The sequence below is a fragment of the Thamnophis sirtalis genome, unplaced genomic scaffold (assembly GCF_051295495.1).
Source record: "Thamnophis sirtalis isolate CommonGarterSnake01/CBP01778 unplaced genomic scaffold, rThaSir2_p1.2 scaffold_7, whole genome shotgun sequence".
NCBI classification, from domain to species: Eukaryota; Metazoa; Chordata; class Lepidosauria; order Squamata; family Natricidae; genus Thamnophis; species Thamnophis sirtalis.
In genome coordinates, this window is record NW_028261387.1 from 68,014,557 (window position 1) to 68,037,851 (window position 23,295).

A 23,295-nucleotide genomic window follows, 5' to 3' on the forward strand; every position below is an offset into this window, starting at 1 on the left:
GAGCTGTCTAATTAAAAGATTAGAAGAGGAACATTAAATGCTATTGCTAATTCTGCAAATCTGATTCACCAACATATTCTGCTGTATGAGCTTATTGCTTATAAAGGAAGACTTAATGATGAACAAATTTCAAGGGGATTGAGCAGAGAGCCTGGCTAATAACGAAAACAATTAACTTTTAATGGGAATATTTCTTGCCTGAAGTCTGCCAAACTTTGTTTTCCCTGAGCCTATACCTATAGGACAGGTTACCTTTCAGTGAATATTGAGCAGGTGAGGTATGCTAGGGAAATTTAAACCATAACTGGTAGGCTACTAGTGAGAACTTTAAGGAAAAGGCAAACAAGGATGTGAAAGCATTAACGGATCACTGCAAAAGAGGACGAGCTACTTCCTGTTTTCAGATAAAGTACTGGGCTAGAGGTAAAAATGCATGGGTTAAGCCAAGATGAATGTGTTTTGTTGCATCAGACAATATTCTGCTTAGCATATTGGGGACAGTCTTGAAAAAGATGGACGAGAACAAAAACTATGCTTGATTTAAATATGCTGTAAATTAAATGCAGTGAAGGGTTGCTTCTCTTGAAATCAATATTCCTTTTGTAAGATTAAAAGTAACAATTTGGTGACAATTGTTAAAAGGCCTTTTTTGTGACTGCCCATGACTTTGCTTCTTCCCAGATGTGCTTGTTTGATCCCCTAACTACCTAGTCTGCTTTAGTATCTCATAAGCTGCTTGATAAAGACATACTGTTGATCCCAAACTAAATTTTGCCTTTTGTTTACAGCAAATCTTTCTAAATCCATACCAATGCAAACACTTTTATTAGATACAAATACACAAGGTTTCATATTTAAATTTATGGGCCAGGGCAGCATGTGTGTGGTGGCGCAGTGGTTAGAATGCAGTTTTGCAGGCTAACTCACTGCCAGGAGTTATTCGATTCTGATCGACTCAAAGTTGACTCCTTCCATCTTCCAAGGTGGGTAAAATGAGGACCCAGATTGTTGGAGGCAATATGCTGACTGTAAACTGCTGAGTGAGAGCTGTAAAGCACTATGAAGCAGTACATATTAGCTATTGCTATTAGAAGGGATACCAGCAAAGAATGACATAACATGTGGTCCTGTAATTCCTGTTTCTTGATCAGACACAAAAGAAGACAGATCTGTATTATAATACAAATCTCTGCATGTTGAAATGCGCAGTCAAGTTGCAACATTTGGTCTGAAAGAAGTACTATGAAGTCTTTTTCAACTGTTTCTCCCTCTACTCGGAAGGCATATCTCTGAGGTTCGTTCCTAAGATTCAAGCTGTGTTTCTTTTGCAAGATGATATTTTCCCAGCCCTGTGTAGTATATACCTAGAAATAATTCTTGTCTTAACTGGTGCACATTACTATGGTGGCAGCTATAATTGTAATTGTATGGCCATTGTTGGCATCTATTCACTATTGTCAATTACACTTGCTGGAACCACTTTACAGTCTTTAAAAAGTCACAAATACCCTTTTAAAGCTGTTGATGCCTTTGAGTTGTTCTTTATTACTGCCATTCTAACATTTTCATCTATTTAAAAAAAAAAATGAAACTCAAGAGAGTCCTGTAGGGCTTCCGTTATTTAGAGAGTTTTCTAGTTAAAACAAGGAAATGCTTGTCTGTGGATGTCCTTGGTAGCTAGATATTTGTATAAATGTAATGATAAAAAGTAAGAGTTTGAACATAAATTATTTGAAAACATCCTGATGAAGGGAGATAATTATTCTCTGAAACTACAGAAAATGCCTTGGGAGTACGCCCAGTTGAGTACTTATAAATTCTGATAAGAGTTGACTGGATCAAAATTTTTCGGATTTAGGGATGAATTGGGACATAATTAACCACCTGCAGTTCTAGGCTAAAAAAATATTAATTTGCATTTAGAAATATGTCATCTTACAGAATGTATTCTTAAGAGTGAACATTCTGAGAGTGTTCAGAAATACTAAATGAAGATTTTAATGAAGATTTATTTGAAGCGGTATCAGATTAATATAAAAACATGGCAGATAGGCTTTCTGAGTCAGCTATGTGCAAAATGGAAAACAAAATTTATTTCATTAAAGTTGTTATGGCCTCCCACTCCAGTAGACTCTGGTTCACTGATGCATTAATTTCCTTCAGGAAGAAGAGTTATTCTTTATCCCAGGATGAAGATGAATATAGCTGAAGCCACTGTCAAATTACCTTTAAGGTTTGAAGGCTTGACTTGAAACAATATTTGTTTTCCAAATGTACTGCAGTTCACCAACATCCAGGAATGCAGAACTTAAAGGTAAAGGTTCCCCTCACACATATGTGCTAGTTGTTCCCAACCCTAGGGGGAGTTGCTTACCTCAGTTTCAAAGCCAGAGAGCCAGCCCTGTCTGCAGATGTCTCCATGGTCATGTGGCTGCCATGTCTAAATGCCAAAGGCTCAAGGAAAATGTAAGTAGAAAAACAGGGATCACCTTTGATGGGAAGCTAACAGTATTCCTTGAGCCTTTGGCATTTAGACATGGCAGCCACATGACCATGGAGACGTCTTCAGACAGGGCTGGCGCTCTGGCTTTGAAGCTGGGACAAGTAAGAGGAGCTCACTCCGTTATGCGGCGCTAGGGATTCGAACTGCCAAACTGCTGACCTTTTGATCAACAAGCTCGGCGTCTTAGCCTCTGAGCCACCTCCAAAATATATTAAAGAATTATTGACCCACCCCCATTTCATTTAAAGGTGGTCTGGGAAAGAAACCAACAGAAAGGTACCCTAGAATATAACTTATATAACACGACACTATATTTAAAAAAAACAAACATCAGAACACACCAGCAGGCTACTCCATCCATTAGGCACCACGCCAGAAACCTACAAAAACATCACACAAGGACTCTGCAAACTGAAAGACAGAACCTTGTATGGGAAGTTTACCAAGATTGTAACCTGCATTACATAGCAGAGGTAGGATGCAGCTGCTTCAAAGAATTAAATAACTCATGTCTGCAATAAAGAACCAGGACTACAAATTCTTAACAACTACCTATGCCCTTCATACAAATCCTACATTGGATTAGAATAATTGAGTATGCAAACAGGTAGAAGCCCAGCACTTCAATTTCTGGCTCATTAACAAATCAAGGGAGCTGGATACGATCTACCACCCAGTTCAGAGGTGTGATCCAGACCCCACAAAGAAAACAGACAAGACAGAAAAAACAGAAACAACACACAACCCCTAGCAACCAATTATTTGACGTGCTCCAGGAAACAACCAATCATTCTCCACAGACAATTATTTCTACAAATATTGCAAGGAACTGTTGCACTGAAAAAGACTTGCTGAGGTGGTGGACGGGCTGGGGCATCTGCAAAAGCCTGATCAATACCTTGGTACTGGTTTCCTGAAGCCCAGAACGCCTGACTACTAACTGTATAGAGATCTCCAAAGTTTTTAAATATTTCTGCTGAAGTAAAAAACCTCAGGAATTCTGAACCTGACAGATTCTCACAGGAAACCAGACATAATAGTACAATGTTACAAACATGGAAACCAGATTATGCAACCAGCCTACTGTAGATGTCTACTTTCTCCCATGTTCAAAAGCACTATCACACACAAACACCATCAAAGGTGACACCAGCCAGAGCATACAAAAACTCAAGTAGTGCAAGATCAGAAATGTGGAGAGACCTGGCCTATTGAATCACTAAGAGTTGGGCACAACGAATGGATAAGATCCTCATCACACATAAAATTAGAGATGCATTCACTTATTCTCTCACCATCATCTATCAGCAACGTCCCTCTTGATTTTACACTGGACAAACAGGTCAAGCTTCATGCAAAAGAATTAATGCACATACGGTTGACATTAGAGTTCAAAACAAGGGCAAAATAATATCAAAGCATTTTAATTTCCCAGGATATCTAATCACAGATTTCAAAGTGACAGTTTTAGAACAATGAAACTACTCCAACATTATAGAATGAGAGACTGCCTAACTCATATGCATCAAAAGGTTTCAGGCAATCTTTGAAGATCTCAACAAACACATCGGGTTTTTAACACATTACAATTGCTAATTGATGAGCGATGATAAATGTTTGGCCCTGGCACATTATGCCAAGGGGTCTTCAGTAACCTCCAGCCTGAAGCTAAACAATATAAGGATATGCAAATACATTATTGCTGCCAAGGATCTACTCAAACACAGAAACTTTAATTTGTTTTTCAGTACCCACTTCAGCCTGCAGTCATATTTATTCCCCAGAGACATTCTCGGGAAGAAAAGATGATAAACACTAGAAGAAATATTTCATTGTGAAGTGCTCTTACCATCTTGCAAATAAAGAATAGAAAGAACAGTTCATTTGCTATGATCCCTCATGGAGAGAAAGAGTTTGGGATGGTAGCAGAGCAACGAGGAGAAAACTCTTTAGAAAACTACAGAGATGACCTTGGAGAACAAGAACAACAGCAGAAGTTAGCTAGAGGTTGAATGAAGACCAAAAAAAAAGGGGGGGGGGAGAAGAGGGCATTAGAAAGATATAAAGTCCATCCATGTGGAAAGAAAATCTTATAGTAGCCAGTATGAGCTCTTCCTCCTCTTTGCTTTCTCCCTTGGGATTTTAAAGCAGCCTGAAGAGCACCGGACCACAACTGGTTTACAATTATAAAAGAAAAAAAACACTGATAGTACTTGATTGAAAATGTGTGCTGGAAGAAGACTTGGTTTGTATGGGAGATTGCAGCCTTAACAGGCTTAACAGGTGACTGATGCTGAAGGAAGAACAGGCTTGAATTCAGCAAACCAACAGCAAACAACCTCAAAGGGGGAAACAGAATTGAGCCACCTCACCACTTCAACAGAGATGCTGACAATCTTTAGCCAGCAGCTGATAAAGCATTTTCCTTTTCTTTTAAGAATACAGTAAAGAAAAAGAAAAGAAATATATAAATAACTTCCTCCTTCATCCCAAGTATAAACAAATGTAGTAACTTATCACCTTCTTTTAAAATACAACAAATTATATAGATTTTCACGGGTGTAGGTATGCTGGTCTTGTTGTATTCAGGTCTTTTTCCATGTAAGATTGAGATTGTCTTGGCAACGTTTCGGCGAGGTCTCACTCGCCATCAAAACACCAGCCTGGGGACGGCGAGTGACACCTCGCCGAAACGTTGCCAAGACAATCTCAATCTTACACAGAAAAAGACCCGAATACAACAAGGCCAGCATATATATATATTTAAACAAACAAACACAGACAAACATAAAATATAAAATCATCTTCAAGTTACATACAGTGTGTCGATTGGTTACAAAACTTTTGTGCTTCATCACCATAGTCTTCATTTACAATTAATATAGAATCTCATATTATTATCAATCTGATATATGTATACAATTATTATCATTGATAAACATTTATTTGACTATAACTATTATTACTTCCTTTTATGTGAGATATTCTAAATTTGGAATAAATTTATATTATGGCATTTCATTACATCATCCTAAAACCATCTAGTAGTAGTACATCTTTATAGTATATTCTGTATAAAATTGTTTATCTTTGGTTACAAAACTTTTGTGCATCCTTTCCATAGTCCTCACTTACAATTTTTATAAAATCTCATATTATCAATCTAGTATATATGTATACATTATTATAATTGTTAATTATTTATTTGACTATAACTATTATTACTTCATTTTATGCGTAATATTCTAAATTTAAATAAATTTAAATTAATTTTTATGATAGCATTTCATTACATCATCCTATATCCATCCAGTAGTAGTACAATCTTTTATCTCTTGCCTTTTGTAGTATTTGTGTTCTAATTGCTTTCTTGGTAGATCTTATATGGACTTCTCTTGGCAACTTGTTTTTCACTGCATATCTTGTAAAGACTCGAAACCCCTCGTCTGTTCGTTCCATCAACTTCCCTTTGGTTATCACTGATGCTTCTGCCAGAATTTCTATCATTACTTCTGCCAAATTTTCTCCCTTTTAATCTTCTATATTCTGGAATCTGAGGTAAAATTCTGATCTGTTGATCTCCCATTCCAATATTCCACTCTTGTCTTTTTCAACCACGCTCAATCTGCTGTCAATATCTCCAATTTTCTTATCTCTTTGTTCATCTTTTTCTTCAATTTTTTGAAATCTGTCCTCATATTTCATCATCGTTTGGTGGATATTCTCAATTTTTTCATCTGTTTTTCCTGTTCTTTGTTCAATATTCTCTGTTCTCTTTTCAATGTTCTCTGTTCTTTGTATTTTTTGAATTTCTTGCATAATCATCTGCAATGTCACTTCCTTTTCTTTTTCGTGCTGCAACATCATCTGCATTATCTTTTCCTCCAGATAGAAAACACTGCCACTACATAGAATCCAAGGCTTTTTCATTATGTTCCAAACAAGTTCACTGCAATCTTCTTCCTTTCACCTCCAAGCTTTCTTTTCACTCCAATCCAACTAATGATAGTATCCCAGAGGAGCACCTGTATAAACAATCTGTGCTCATCCTACTATCATTTTCAATAAACAAACTCAGAATCCTTGAAATGTAACACCAGCTCTTACTTTGCACAAGATTATCAAATGCTCAAAGAAAGAAAAGAAAAACAATGTTTCCAAGCCTTTAAGTGGCAGGGTTACTACTTTTCCTCTACTTTTACTTCCCTCTTTATATTCCAAACTTAAGGAAAAAAAGATTTTTTAAAAAAAATGCAATAGAGCATTGAAAAAAGAAAAAGAAAGAAAGTATTAAGCAATAAGTATTAAAATAAGAAAAATAAAAGGAAAAAAACCCAATCCAATTTAAAAAATGAATATTTATAAAAATTTCAGCAATAAAAGGATTAAGGAAAAATAATACACTATGTTTGACTCAGGCTTAATCTCGCTGCTTGACCTCTTCTGTCTTCAATTTTAACTTTACTTTTGATCTTTTAGGGTATTCTCTTCTCTAATAATAAAAATTGTTTCACCAATTCGACACACTTTGTCTCCAGCTTTCCTTCCATTCTGGAGCTGTCCCAACTTTCAGCATCTTTAATGGATGTTTCTCAGTCGCCGGGAAAAAGGGCTTCTCCTGGATCTACCTGGGACTTTGCAGGATGTGCCCTTCTCTATTACCGTCTCTACAGGATGGTTTAGGTCCAAAAGGACCATCCAGGGGCAAAGATATCGACAGTGATCTTGGAGCACTGTTAGCCCTGCCTCCCCCATATCCCATTTCTTTATCTACATGCTACTTATTAAACCTAGCCTTTCGGTCCTATTTAAAATATTTAAAAATACAAAAAAAAAGTAGTAGGAAAATGAGAAGAGGGTTTGTGAAGAGAAACATGCAGGTAAGTTGAATGCCGTGGGAATAAGACACCTAAAACTGGCTCCCTGAATACCTCGCCATAGAAGGACAGGACTTGGGGTTGCCCAGACGGCTCCTTACAGATGTTTCCCATGATGGGATCATAAACTAGGCTTCTCCAGTAGGCTTTAGAGCTCTGGGAGTTGTGAGAAACTGTTTTGCCCAAATTGCAGTCAGAATCTTTCATAAGGACACTGGGTTCATCCATCTCCTCTTAATCACTTTTATTGGAAACTAGCCAATAACCTGTCGTTGCCCAGGTATTTATTTGTAGAAGGAAAATGTACAGACCAAACATAATTTCTAATGTTGGATTTCCCCCCTTACCAAAAGCCCCCTTGTGGAATACTGTGAAGCTGTTACCATAGCAACTCCACTGCACTGTACAGTAGAAGCCATTTACCGCAGTACTTTAGAAGCCATTTTAAAGCACAACAGGCTGTATCTTAACAGAACACACACCTCGAGAGGTGTTAGAGGTCTTACCCCCACAGTTTTTCCCCCCAGAGAATAAATAATCTGTGTACCAAGTTTGGTTGAAATTGCTCAAGGCGTTCCAGAGTTATGCTGGAACACACACACACACACACACACACACAAACACACACACACACACGGCTTATAAATTGCCTTTTGGACAAAAAGAACCCCCAGAAGGATAACTCTTAGTACTTGGTAATTTTTAAATAACCCACAGCACAAGAAGGTTTATGTATTTTTAACTATTTTTTTATTTAGAAAGAAGTAGTGAAAGGACAATTAGTATGTTGATTTTGGAAATATTTTATGGACTTGGGAACTAGGTTGATTGAAAACAAAACTTTGAAACTGCTCTAAGAATATTTGTTGTTTGTTTAAAATTCTGTTAAAATATATGAAGAACCGAATTTAAGTGTAAGAAATATCTTTCTGGGAAATGTTCTGATCAAAGAAAGACATATAAAAGGAGACCTTGAAGTCTAGTTACATTCAGAAAGAACTAAAGATTATAATTAAAGAAGAACTTTCAATAAGACAATGGAGAAAATATTTTAACTGAAATAATTTAAAGATTTTTGGTAACAACATACTCAAAACTTACTCTTTATACTAGGGTTGTCAAACTCCCGGTCCACTCGCTGAATGCATCACATGCTGGCCACGCCCATGCCTGGTTTAGCGAAGGGGAAAAAAGTCCTGATATTTCACGTGATGACGCCCGGATGATATGAGTTTAACATCCCTGCTTTAGATTGTGTGATAAAATAAAATTGTGCTTAAATAAAGAGATAGAAGAGGATATGGATTTAAATCTGACAGTGTATAAGAATGATATTGACAAAGATGTTATACAACCAGAGGTGGATTTCAAATCCCAGCACTACCGGTTCACTCATGCTCACACGCACCAGATGGGTGGGTGGAACCTTCCACCGCCACCACTACCGGTTCAGCCAATCCGGGCCAAACTGGAAACAACCCACCTCTGTATACAACATGAACAAATGAAACTTGCCAAGGCTTCAACAGTTAAAAGACACACACAGATAATAAACCAGAAGAAAGATTGGGATATGTGGATCTTAATTCAGAAAAGTGAGTTAGCTAATTTTCTTACTTCGGTTTTACAAAAGAGATGTGTTATACCTATGAAGAAACTCCTGAGCTTTTGGGGCATTACATAAAGGGAATAATTAAGTCTCTTAAAACTAAAACTAACTTTACAAAATGGGCCTATTTGATCAAAGTTAAATTGTATATAATCCTCTCTTTTATAATAACTTTTATTTGGTTTTTCTTGACTAGGACTGAATGATGAGATTTTAAATATTTGTTTATGGGAAGAAGAGAGTTTTATTGTCTTTTTAGAGACAGTGATAAGCTATGATATTATAATTAGAATAGATGAAGAGAAGATGAAAAATTTGTTGCATCATTTGAAGTCATTAAAGATTAATATTTTCAATTTGTTGTTTCCAGTATTTCCTAATGGAATTTTTCTTGATTAAGTTTGAAAGATGAGGTTTTAAAGATTTGTTTATAGATATGAGAGACATGGGAAGAAGAGTTTTAGACAAAATAACAAAGTATTATATAAACTATGGGAAAGAATAATGAAAGTTAAAAGTTAAAATGTCTATATGGTTATTTCTGGTAGCTCTTAATGAACATTTCTGATTAAGTTTGAAAAATGAGGTTTTATTATTTGTCAATAGATAAAATGAGATATGGGATGAAGAGAGTTTTGGTTGAAATGCTAAGAGAAACTATTAAGCTATTGAAAATGTTTATATTTGCCTTGACAAAGGGGGAAGTTATTTCTGTCTTTATTATTTAGAAAGAGAGCACCCTTTTCCTCCCTTTATTCTTTTTGCATTTTATCTTTTGTTGCTGTTAATATTCTTTTTAGTTTATATTAGTTTTTTTATCTCTGTAATTTTAAAATTCAATTAAAAATGTTATTAACAAAAGGAATGAGGTACTTAAGAAGTGTGCATGGTCAAAACAATAAGTGAAAGGATACAGAATTAAAGGGTGCTGGATGAATACAGATTGAATATAACAATAAATATGACTACACAATTGTGATCACAATTCAGATGCTTGGCAACTGACTCATATTTATGATAGTTGCAGTGTCCCGGGGTCATGTAATCACCTCTTGTCCTTCTAACAAGCAAAGTCAATGGTGAAGCCAGATTTACCTAACAACCATGTTACTAACTTAACAACTGCAGTGATTCACTTAACAACTGTGGCAAGAACAGTTATAAAATGGGTCAAAACTCACTTAACTGTCTCATTTAGCAGTAGAAACTTTGGGCTCAATTGTGGTCGTACGTAGAAGACTACCTGTGCCAAAGAAAAATATTGAAATGGTTTGATATCTGGGAATTCTGGGACTTGAAGTCCAGACATCTTCAAGTCGCCAAGGTTGAGAAACACTGATCTAGAGAAACTAGGGATGGAAAAGCAAAATGAATATATTAAGGAAAACTGACACAAAGTATGAATCGGTGTTTTGTGTATGAATGGAATGGTACCAAGGATGAATTGGAAGAATACTAAAATATGAAGAGGTGTAGTGAATGGTTTGGCTGTAAACTAGTAGCTGATTCCTTTTTTTTCTTTTCTTGCTTTAAAATTCTTTGATTTGCTTTTCTGAGTGGAAATACTAACTGGAACTAATGAATGTGGTAGTCCAAAATATGTGGAAGGCACCAATTACCTATTATTAATTGAAGCAAAATTAGCTTAGCCCAAAGAGCAAGTTAATTTATGAACCTTAGCTAAACTATTTTTGTGGTCTCAAAATCCTATTCTGATTATTTTCTTTTTAATCGCTATCAGCAGTGCAAAGCTGTTTGACTGCTTCCAATAATATTCATTGATGATTAACTAAAGATGAGGAGTTTCATATATTTATCATTAAATGGCACATAAGATTCATTTTGCTTTGTGAGGTGCATTTCTACATGGGCTGTTGAATTCAATCGTCTTGGTGCCCACTTTAACCCCATGTGGGATTTCATACAATTGATGCTACAGATGGGATGAGACTGTTTATTAGTAGAATTGAGATTTACAGAGTTTTGCCAGTCGCATTGTTCCTGATATTGCTCCTAGTCCATTGACATGTTCAGCAATTACTTTTAGGGAACTTCCTTGTATATATCAGGTTTCCTGATTCAAGACTGGTCAATGCTTCTAGCTTCCTTCATGGATAGAAATGTAGAATGATTGAAGATGATATCCAGGAATATGAATGGGTAGTCTTCTGGGAGACACCGAACTGTAATTCCTCAGAGCCTCATCTAGCATCCACAGCAATGAGTTAGCTGTTGTTCAGCAAAAACTGGAGATTTCAGATTCCCACCCTGATTTCAAATACTTAATATTGGATTTAGAATTATTAGATGCCACCTGATTACAACTAGAATATTCATGACTGGGAGAGACATGGTAACAAGGTCAGCCAATGAATATGCATAGTAGTTAAGTCAGCAAATGGGAGCTTAAATAGATCTGACTCTGTGCTGAGAATCGAAACGGAAACTACTCTGTCTGCTTTGAATTCCGAACTGAAAACTCCTCTCTGCTGTACTGCTGCCTGTGTTTGCTTGTAACTACTACTATGTTGAAAGAATTTACTATTGGTATTGTACATTTATTCATCTGTTATTATGTATATAAAGAAGTTAATGAATCCAGCTGAATCAGTTACTGTTTGTGCTTTCTGGATTTGATTTTCCTGCAACAAACTCTGATATGTAATTATGCTAGTTCATTCATGCCAAGGGCTTTTGGTAGACAACATCATTTTAAAATCAAATTACCCAACATCCAAATCTCTACTTTTGATAGGAGATGGTAGGCTGTGGAGAACCTCAGATTAAAACCCCCCAAAGGTGCTTTGGAGAATGCAGGTGTACAAATATAGTTTCTTTCTGAAGTTCATTCAATATATCCCCCACCCCCACTCCCAGAGTGTACAACAGCTGCAAAAAGAAAACTTTCTCATAATTGGAAAGAAATGGAATGAACAGCTGGATGCTCTGGTACCACCTCTTGTCTTACATTATTAGGCAGAACAATGTACAGAGCCTGGATTAAGAACATTGAGATGTTACGTACAAATTTTACTTCATGTTTGGAAAGGAAACAATAGGACAGATTGTTTCCCTCTCAACTCAGGAACATTATTATCAGATAATTGTCTTCTACAATGCCTACATAATTTAGAATGAATAGTTTAGTAACTGATCTTTTGGTCTCATTTTCATGTCCTCCCAGCTGTTCTTTGCCCATCATTATTATTTGCTGGTCTGGAATGGAACATCTTTTTGTTCATTTTTGCATGATCTCTTTTATTAAACATGTTTGCAAAACAAATGTTCTACATGGCTTTTTAATTAAGGTATCATTAGTCATGTGTTAAGCAATTACGGTGTACATTTAATGGTTGTTTGACATGTAAGGTGTTAGGTTTAGTCAACTATGTGTTCTTCCATAGTTTGTCTCATGTTCATCAGTTTACTGGACTAACACTTTGTATCTAGAAAGATATGTAGATAATCCTTATTTTTTCAATAATGTATGCCAGAAAACAACTATGTAATCTATTTCATTATTAACAAAGTGAACCATCTCAGCAGATAGTACTGGATGATCTTGTTTAGGCTTGGAATCTAGGCAGATCTTGTCAGCAAAGCATATGTAGACTGAAAATTTTTAAAAAAATAATGAATGGACCGACAAACCACTTTTTGTATTGTTCACAAGAGAACTTCATGAACATATTCATAAGGTCATCAGAAGTCAACAATGAAGTGAATTGGTTTATGAAACAGACACCGGAAAATCTGAATGTAGTCTTAAGAACTTCTCCCAAAACTGTCACCAAAATTTTAATTTTAAAAAGAGGGGAAAAAAACCTTAAGATAACAGAAGCAACAGAAGCTTAATACTTTAAAATCAGCTCACATTTATTTTTTACCTTATCTACTTTGTCTGCCCTAATCCTAAAAAAAAAGCTGGAGTACAGCCCGAAATACACTACTGAAAGGCTAAATTTGGCTGAAGGGTTGTGAACCTTGGATCTTCTTCAACATTGTAGGATTGTGGATGTGTAATAAGAGTAGCACACCAATGGTTATGTTCTATCTGTTCCTAGTTTGGACTAGCTGAATTCTACATGAAGGAAAATGATGAGATTGAAATGATGTCCTGTTCTGGATTCAACCAAAACAGGCTTTTCAGCTTGAGAATACTTTAAGAACCCTCTTTTTGGACTATAAGACGCACCTTTGTCCCCCAAGAAAGAGAGTGAAAATCTGGGTGCGTCTTATACACTGAATACAGCATTTTTGGCCTCCCAAAACCCTGCCCCTGCACATCTCGTTTTTCACAAAAATGGACATGCAGATAATTTGGTAGACTTGCAAAGTGCTACTGGGGGCTGATACTATGTAGTCATAACAAAATTCTTTCTAGAAAGCCAAGGTCATCCTTTGCCTTTATACCTCTGCACCTGACCGGAACTGGATGAGTGGAACTGCCAGACAGGAAGTGGAAGATTGGACCATGTGATGGACTTGTGGGTGTAAGGACAAGATCTTGAACTTTCAACTAGGTGGAGAAAACTGGGAAGATTTCAGGTTCGGGTTTTCCCAGATGAGCCAACATGGATCTCTTAATAAATTGGAACTTTGAGCAATACTTTGCCTTGGACTCTGATTTACTTTTGGATGCTATTTGGAACCCTGACATACACATTATTGTTTTTGGTAGAACAAGTGTTAGTAAAATGAAGAAAACTTGCTGCACACACTCTTGGCTCAGCAAAACAACTCTTCTTTCTACACAATATACTAGAGAAAGCCTGGAACAGCCAGGTCAAGCCAGGAAATTAAAAATTTGGCAGGATTACATAGATGCTTGACATCCTTACTTTGTATTGGTCTGAATTGCTTTAAATCTTGTGCAATACATAAGTGGAGACAACAGGTAGGTCGGGGAAAAGGTAGAAGATGCACAATCCTGCCCATTTCAGCATTTACATCACCTTTTGTCTTGTATGCTGGAGGAGAGGAAGAAGAGGAGGAGATCAGTCAATTGAAGTGGCTAGGAGAATATGCCCACCTGTTTTTCAATACTGGATAATAAAAATGACTCTTGAGAAAGCTTCCAGCCCAAAACACCCAGATCATAAACTACAGAAACTCTTTCCATTAACCTACAGAAATGCCATGACTTGAGTGTTTAAAGATAAACTGGCCTAACTGCACATTACAATGACTGCAAAGTAAATTTGATATAAAAAGTGGAAGAATGCTGCAGCAGGGAAAGTTGTAATTACCATGTCTGCTTACCGTATACCTTGACAGTCTACATGGATTAAAATAGTGATTTTTGAATTATATTTAAAGGTTGTTCTGATAAAGGTGTTTAAGCTTTCAAATTTAATTTACATTAACCCTTGCTATTAGAAATGGAACTGAATCAATGTCCAGATAAACTGCTATGAAATAACATCTTAACACTTATTAGGAGAATGTTAATTTAGGCCCTTTAATGTAGATTATTACTTGCACAAAATCATACTGCTGTCATTGAGAATTGTGTGTAGATTTAACTGCACTTATATCCCAAATATAAACAAACTTAAATGTTATTACTTTCCTTAGAAGCATTACTTTTATGAGATTTAATTGAAATCCCTAGGCTGACTTCACAAATGGTATTTAGATCAGTCACTGCTCTTCTTCTCTTGATAAATCAAAGAGAAAAGCAACATCAATTGCAATGGAATTGTTTTCAAATGATTCTCCTCTGCTCATATCCTGTATACATATTTTAAGTTAACTTGTCTCATACTAGAAACCATAGTCCTACAAAGCATTATGTCTATGTACAACAAAACTCAAACTTATCTAAATAACTTATTTTGGAATGAACATATGAACTGATCTTCATAAACTATCATTTGCTACTTTATTTTGATTTTTACTATTCAACTTTACTGGTAGATCAGGCATACAAAAATGGTGAAAGCTACCAAAAGCTAAATAGAAAACTATTATATAAATATATACGAAATGTATAACCCTGAGTTTATGTAATAGATGTCACATCCTGGTTACACATAGGCATTTGAGGAGAAAAAAAGATAACACTTTTAAAATAGAAGTGACCTTGATGGTATTTGTATATTTATGAGTGAGCCATGGTGGCCCAGTGGTTAGAATGCAGTACTGCAGGCTACTTCTATTGCCTGCCGGCTGCCTGCATTTTGGCAATTCAAATCTCACCAGGCTCAAGGTTGACTCAGCCTTCCATCCTTTACCCATCGAGATGGGTAAAATGAGGATCCAAATTGTTGGGGGCAATATGTTGATTCTGTAAACCGCTTAGAAAGGGCTGAAAAAGCACTGTAAAGCAGTATATAAGTCTAAGTGCTATTGCTATATATTTGAAATGCATTGCCCATCATCTCCTAATTTCTTGCCTTTCTGCCATTCCTAAGCAACAATTATAGCACACGAGTGCACAAACACACACAATATTATTTTCTCTCTATATATGCTATATTTTTTCTTTTTTCTACCAGGAAACACCCCCAGCCCCACAGCTCTTACTCTCTCCAATAACACATTGAAGTAGTCAGTGCCAACAAGATTATAGTAAACATGAAACCAATGACAAACCCAAGAGAGAAATCATCACGCTTGGAAGGGTAACCTAATATTTCCAGAGGTACAAATTGTAAGGCAAACACTCCTCCAAAACAAAACAAGAAAGGCAGCCCCTTTTCTCCCTGCCTTGCAAACAAGGTATCAAATATCAGCCGTTCATCACATGATAATAAATAAGTCTTGAGGGAAATACCTGGAGGACAAAGGATGGAAACGAAACAACCAGTTGGAAAAACATTCTACACTATATTGCAACCTTTGCAATAACTCCCAACTTTTCTCTAATCAAACGTACCCAATCCCAAACCCCAGAACCACACGTAGCCCTGCAACTCTGTGTGCAACTAAATGTCTCCAAAAATTGCTGCCAAATTGTGGTTTTTAAGGTGACAGAGGAAAAGAATATATGCAATCATATCCAATGTACACCCACTTCATTTTACTATAGCTTAAGGGACTTGTTTACTTTCCCTTGTTCCCATCACTTCTTCAAGAGGAACCCTCAATTAAAGGTCAACTATGATTCTAAACAATCTGCACACACCTGAAATGCAACAAAAATGGCCTTCTCAAGGAAGTTTGAGGCAACATCCAAGTAGAAGCTTTTGAATGGTTATATTAAAATGAATGTATTTCATCTTTATGGTCTTACAGAATTCATGTTTGGGTTACATTTGAAGGTGTTCCTTCATATATGTTAACTTGATTTTCAAAAAGTTTCCAATGCCAGAGGAAAAATGAAGATGCACTCTGCTGAGAGACATATTTGGAAAGCAATGATCTTCCCCATCCCCATCAGGCAACAGGCTGATGAGAAAAAAAATTCCATCAGTGGACAATATCTAATTATCATAGTATTGCTAAATAGGGTTTTTTTTGGAATAGAGGCCTAACATATAACCAAATTGCTGTAGAAGGAAAAAGAAGTGGACTGCATTATATTCCTCAAAAAGAACCAAATTTCTGAAAGCAATTTTGGCATCTTATTTGAAAGAGGAACAACAAAAGTGAAGAGATAACTTTACTTGGATTATTTGTCTGGAAACCCCCCCCCCCCCATACTAATTAGGCCTTGATATTGTCACTTGGTAAAAAAAATAAGTAGAATTTTTTTCTGAATTTTCCAAATTCAGAAAAGAAACAGCTTTTAATGACTTCCCTATTTATGAGGAAAGTCAGGAATAGTCATCCCTGTGTCTTCCAGATGTTGTTGGCCTGATTCCCATTAGCCTTAACCAACAAAATCCAAAGTAAAAGACAGTGGGTGTAACCCAAAATATCTGAAAATAATATGTTTACCTATCTTGTTTTAATCACAAGATTAATGTACTAAATATGGCTCTGTTATCTAAAGGATGATAGATTAAATTTACTTATTTCTCTGAATCACAAAATGGTTTTCTCCCCAAAAATGAAGAGGCTCTGCAATAGTTAGGTGAAGCAGCACTGTGAAGTCTACATGCCCATTAAAAATGCCAGGTTTACACACTTATGCAATCACGTAATTGTTAGTTTTTTGTTATTTCCCCCAAAAGATTTGTTTGCTTTTCAATTGAATTGTACAGCTTACATGTTATATTAAAGGTCAAAAATATTTCTCAAGTGATTTATCTTGGTCTGACTTTTTTACATCTCAAAAACCTGGCATTTTAACAGGGGTGTATCGATTTTTTATATCCACCGCAGAAGTCAGGTATTTGTCATTCCTAGTGATTTGCCCAAGATACCTGGCTTGCTGCTATTAGAAACAAATGCTGAATTCAGTCCAGAGGTGAGAAAGCTGGCTCCTCAAATGCCCTGCCATGGGACGTTGTGGCTGCTGCTGATAGGAACTGGTGTCCAACAATTAATGAGACACAGTTTTCTCATCTTTAACACAGGACAAGAGTTTCAATCACATAGAACTCATGGGACTACAGTGAAGTGGCTTTAAGTGAGAAATTTCCTATGCTTCCTTTCCCAATGCATTTGGCTTCATTTCAGCTTCTAAGTGCAAAAGGCATGAACATGGCTTTGAAGGGTTGGCTTGCAATCTTCCAAAAGCGGCACAATAATATTGAAAAGTGTATGTTAAAAAAAAAGGGATAAAATTTTGTGCTGCTAATTGATTTATCTGGCACGTGGCTTCAGTGAAATTAGGGAGAAAAAAATAGCCAAATAGTAGTAGGGTATCTTATTGATTTAATAACAGGAGTACTATAGCACACAGAGTTCTCTATTCTTTCTTATCTTCTATGCCAGTGAAAATGTGCATGATTTACAACTTTTTAAAATGGTTTATCTTTGAATGACTAAATGATGTAATTTTGTATTACCCATCTAGAGATCAAAAAATTGTGCCTCAGTATAATCTACTAAAAACATCACATGTTCATGGCTGTGCTTACTGAATATGTTCTTCAGGTCCAAAGCCAACATCCTGACCACAATCACAATCTGAAATAAAACCTAGTATTTTATGTCCAAGTAAGTGTGTACAGGACAACAGCTTATTGCGTGCTTAAGCAGCAGAACAGAAATCTACAGAATGGAATGGCAATGAACCGTACAATTTCATCATAACGAGCAGCATTCGTCCTTCCAAATTATATATAAATCCCCCTACAAATATACTGGTCTAGCTACAAATCTTTTTATTAAAAAAAATAAAGAAGCCACAATATTTTTTATACCATCTATTCCTGATTTCTTCTCCCCCCCCCAATTGCCTTTGAAAAAATAAGCAAATAAGGACAAATGTTCATCTTATGAGAGAAGAACAGAACATCTGAGGATTTCTGAACAGATTATATTAAGTCGTCTTCTGTTTTTATTTTCTTTGCCACTGGTTGACAGTCTTCAGCAGGCAAATCTTGTGCTTTCTGATTAGAAGTGCAATTTCCTGTTAAAGTGTTCACAGTATTGTATAATTCTACTGGGACTGATACACAAATTCTGGGAGTAGGCACCATCATAGACTGCTCCTGGGGTGCCAAGGGCACTGAAATTGCTGGTGCTCTTGCAGCAAACAATTGTGCCAGGTTCTCCAAGGCAACTGTCTGTCTATCCATGGCATCTGCTATCCTCCTGGTAGACGTCTCCATGAGAGCAATCAGTTTGTCCATGTTTTGAGAAGCCTGATTTATATGATTGGCAAGTATGGTAAATTCCTCTTTATGGGAATCACATGCTCTACTCTGTGCAAGTTCTGAGGTTTCGCTGTGTTTTGAGTGCAAATCAGACAGAGCATTTACCAGTCTGTCACCCACTTGGGAAATGGCATCTACTATGTCTGAAGTAGTTTCAGTTTTTCTCCTGTGTTTCCTATTCCAGTGGTTGTTGCTTATTCTGTCAGCATCAACCAGGGATGCCCTGGAAAAACTGCCGGATGGGCCTACATTGAAAGAAAGGAATAGAAGTTATCAAGTGATCAAACACAGCCCACATTTAGAATTCATTAACATTTAAACTTGGGGCAAGTCAAATTAGGAAAACCTCTGAACAGGTGCAAACACTTCAATAAGTAAGCAATATCAAAACTTGTGCACTTAGGCCAGTGAATTGTATACAACATTAAAGGTAAAGGTTCCCCTCGCACATATGTGCTAGTCGTTCCCAACTCTAGGGGGCGGTACTCATCTTCGTTTCAAAGCCGAAGAGCCACCGCTGTCCAAAGAAGTCTCCGTGGTCATGTAGCTGGCATGACTAACCGCCGAAGGTGCACGGAACACTGTTACCTTCCCACCAAAGGTGGTTCCTATTTTTCTACTTGCATTTTTATATGCTTTCGAACTGCTAGGTTGGCAGAAGCTGGGACAGATAACGGGAGCTCACTCCATTATGCAGCACTAGGGATTCGAACTGCCGACCTTTCTGATCGACAAGCTCAGCCACTGAACCACCGCATCCCCTGTATGCAACATTAAATGATAGTATTTCCCTACCCCACTTTAAAGAAATTAAGCACAGCTTCCCCTAATTTAGCCTTCTTTCTGAAATTGGTGCTAACACTTAATGTTCACCTGAACTGACGGAATGACCATCTCCTCTTGTATTAGGGAAACTAGGTGAACCCACATCTCTTGCAAGAAGGCCATCTTCTCCATGTGGTTCCCATTCATCACCTGGAGACTGGGCATGTACAGGTTCGGAATCCGTCTGTGCATCTTGAAAATTGGAGTCATCTGTAGGTTCTGGGATGGATGCTTCATCATCATCAGAAACCAAGACAACACTTAGCTTTTCATTTTTTTCTTGCTCCAAGGCCAACTTTTGGACTTCGCGATTCCTCCTATCTATAGATAGAGAAACTTTGGATACCACAAGACCCTTGTGCATGCACAGGAAACTGTTCAAGGAATCATAAAATGGCAAGGCCCGTTGACCACTCACAGAAGAGTTATTTCCACCAACAATTGCCTTGTATCCTCGCCGAAGCTCCTTGGCACGCAAGCGACACTGCTTCATATCCCGGTCATAGCCAAACTCTCGCATCCTATCAGAGATCCATTCATACTGTGCCTCATTGCGAAAGTTGGTGGCCAGTGAGGCTTGGACTTCGTCATCCCCCCAGATCTCAATGAAGGTCCGTATTTCTTCATCAGGCCAATATGGATTACGATGGCGAATACTCTTCCTAGGAGCAAATGACTGGATGTTCATATTCTCCCCTGGCAGTTGCTGTTGATCACAAAAAAACGATTTAATCCCAACAGATGATGGACGTTTCGTTGATGTTAAGTATTTTGCCCGAAGATGGTTCAGTTCTTCCAAGTTATTCTGCAGACTTTTTAACAAATCATAGTCACCAGCCATTCTCTTCTTTACGCCCTTGCTGTCAAAAGGGAAGCCAAACATTATTCTACAAATACAGCAAATTTTACCAATTAATCTGGGGTTCCTTGTTTGGTAGGCCTGACTGTATAAGCATACTACTACTTTATATGTTTAATATGCTGCTTTCAAACAAATGCACACTCAGAAATTTGTTTTAAAAAAACATATCTGCATCACATTTAATAGAAGAATCATTTTGTGCTCTATGGAGCTAGCTTCTAAGGTCTATTCATTACTTGAATCCAAAGAGAATTATACACATTAGAAATCTACAATTCAACAGTTGGGAGTAAATATGAATAACCCTGAAGCTCTTTCCTGAACGGAAAGTGAAAGACAGTAATGCAATTTGACTTTATTTATAAGAGAATTGTATTCATGTAGTATTTATCCTTGATACTGTATATAATTCAAAAGTTATTCTTAAATCAAGTAAGTTGATTATTATTCTTCCAAGGCAATGTGCTTAGAACTGCCATTGCAATCACTGCAATTTTATCTTCATGTAAATATGTTTAAGTTCAGTTATTAGATTCAACACAAAACACCACCACATGATGATATCATCGTCTTCACCCAGGCTTGCCTGCAGGCATCTGGATTTTAAAAGAACATTCATTGATGTAGATAATTAACAAGATAATAAACTCTGAAAAAACAACTGCCTTAAAACACTACAACTAATTAAAGCTTGCATTTGAGGCTTGATATAATTTAAGTCAAACCACAAGTAATCCTACATTTTTAAAGTTTGAATTGGGCACTCACATTTTCCATTCATATATTAAAAAAAGAATTAGGCCTGTTGCATCAATAATATTTTGCTCTCTGCCTTTGGCATGACGGTGTCTATGTATGATTATGATAGATGATAGACAAATGGATAGACAGACACATGCATACACAACCCCCCTGCTTTTGTTCAACTTTCTATAAACTGGTGCGCCCCAGTTATGCTCCCATTATCTAGTCAAAGGGACTATGTTGACTGGAGCTGACACAACCTTAAGCAAGCTAGTCTATAGTTATTCGAGTTCCCTTAGTAACCCCTGGTTACTTCCACTCCGGTTCCCACCAATCTAGATGGGAATTTCCTTAAGTAGAAGTTGGGAGGTTTGCAAATCGTGCATGGCAAAAATCCGAAAAGCAAAGGAACCAGGAAGCCAAATCTCTTCCTTGCAAAATCCTGCTTCTGAACGAGATGCAGAGGATGGCAGGCACTCTTGATAAAACCACCCAGCTCATATAACCGTTAGTTGCCCAGGCTGGGTCGGTGATGACAAGCATCCTCCTTTGAACCCCAGCACTGAAATCTGGGGTTCCTACGCGTGTTTTGAAAATATATTGTAGAAATGTCAACTCCGGGGTACATCCGCCCTCTTCCCAATCCCCTCCATTCCCAGCAAGTCCCCCCTGGTAATTCTCTCCCGCACTTTCGGAGCCAATCCTGGCTGCTCTCCTCTAAAAGCCACATCGCGTTCCCACGACCCTCCCGAACCTCCATCCCGGCTTTCTAAAGCTACTGCTACCTTTCCTTTGCAGTCGCACACTTACTTGCAAGTTCCCGGTTCGCTCGTTGGCAAGCAAGCCTGCTGCGATTGGACCCGCGGTAGGACAAGCACGTCACCGACCCAATCGGAGCCTCGTTGAAAAAGGCTGGACAAAAGCAGAGGAAGAAGGCGGGGCGCCAACACTCCATCTGGAAGGTTGGGGAGAGGCAAAAAGTCAAGGGGCTGACTGACAGGCGGGCTTTCGAATCAAAGGACGGAGAATGAGGAAGGGCGGGGAAGAAAGGCTAAAAAAAAATTGGGGGGGGGGATTGTAAAAGATAAAACTTGGGAAAGAAAATAGGCAGGTCGAGCTCAGCTGGTTGAAGAGTAAATCCCCTCTCGCTGCAAGCGGGTCTACCGAGAGGGAGTGCTTTTAAGGCTTGCAAATGGTTATTGCAAAAAAAAAAAAAAAAGGAAAAGAAAAAAGGAAAATAAAGCGCAACAGAAGGCGGAGGTTCAAACAGATAACAGAAAGCTTCCCTCCTCTCCCCCTCTCTCTCTTTTTTACCTCGCAAAGTTAGGCATTTCTGGCGGAGAAGCAGAAATTCCTGCGGAAACGGAGCTGAACTTTAAAGTTCTCCAAGCTGTCAGCGCTCGCAGTTCAATCCACCTTGGCCCATGTGACCGCCAGACCTCCGGCCACTTTAGGGGAGTGGCCAAGCGCCAGGGTCCGCGCGCAGGTGTCCCTGGGATGCTGCGCTCTGGGCCGATCTGAGTTGCTCCTGTCACTCCACGTGCACGAGGTTGCCCCTTTTTCCTTCTTGTCTGGGACAAAATGCTGGAGTTAGAATACAATAGCAGAGTTGGAAGAGACCTTGGAGGTCTTCTAGTCCAACCCCCTGCTTAGGCAGGAAACCCTATACCATTTCAGACAAATGGCTATCCAACATCATATTGAAAATTTCCAGTGTTGGAGCATTCATAACTTCTGGAGGCAAAGTTGTTCCACTGGTAAATTGTTCTGTCAGGAAATTTATTCTAAATCGCTTCTCTCCTTGATTAGTTTCCACCCATTGCTTCTTGTTCTACCCTCAGGTGCTTCATCTTCTGATAACCTTATGTTTGGTGTGCCAAGTATTCTAGTCCTTAATCAGAAGTTGATCAATATAGAATTATCACCAGAATATCTTGGTTGCTTCTTGTTCTATCCTCAGGCGAGGGAGGGAGAGAGAAAGAGAAAGCAAAGTTGATATTTATTGTTTATGTTAACACAACCATATTCTTTAGATTTCCTTTGTCCTTGTCCTTCCTAGTTTAATACAAATGTGCACTCACAAAATTAAAAATGACCTAGAGTACTACTTAATGAAAGAAAAAGGAGAAGACCAGGTAAATGCAGATTGATTGCTAGATTTT

General features: G+C 37.6%; 1 protein-coding gene across 3 annotated transcripts; it reads right to left on the bottom strand.

The window, feature by feature from the left end:
- Nucleotides 1-18,011: 18,011 nt before the first annotated feature.
- Nucleotides 18,012-22,568, bottom strand: LOC106542638 (uncharacterized). 3 transcript variants are annotated; one of them, XM_087720359.1, is made up of 4 exons: nt 22,448-22,568; nt 21,944-22,088; nt 19,678-20,387; nt 18,012-18,947 (listed from the first exon to the last, which is right to left on the bottom strand). In XM_087720359.1, exons 3-4 carry the CDS (start codon nt 20,366-20,368, stop codon nt 18,361-18,363), a joined length of 1,278 nt encoding a protein of 425 aa, XP_087576485.1. In that variant the 5' UTR covers nt 20,369-20,387; nt 21,944-22,088; nt 22,448-22,568; the 3' UTR covers nt 18,012-18,360. The 3 variants fall into 3 exon arrangements, with proteins under 3 accessions (XP_087576485.1, XP_087576483.1, XP_087576484.1); XM_087720357.1 differs by having other exon boundaries at nt 19,576-20,387; XM_087720358.1 differs by lacking the exons at nt 21,944-22,088; nt 22,448-22,568 and adding an exon at nt 21,158-21,834 and having other exon boundaries at nt 19,576-20,387.
- Between the last annotated feature and the right edge of the window lie 727 nt (nt 22,569-23,295).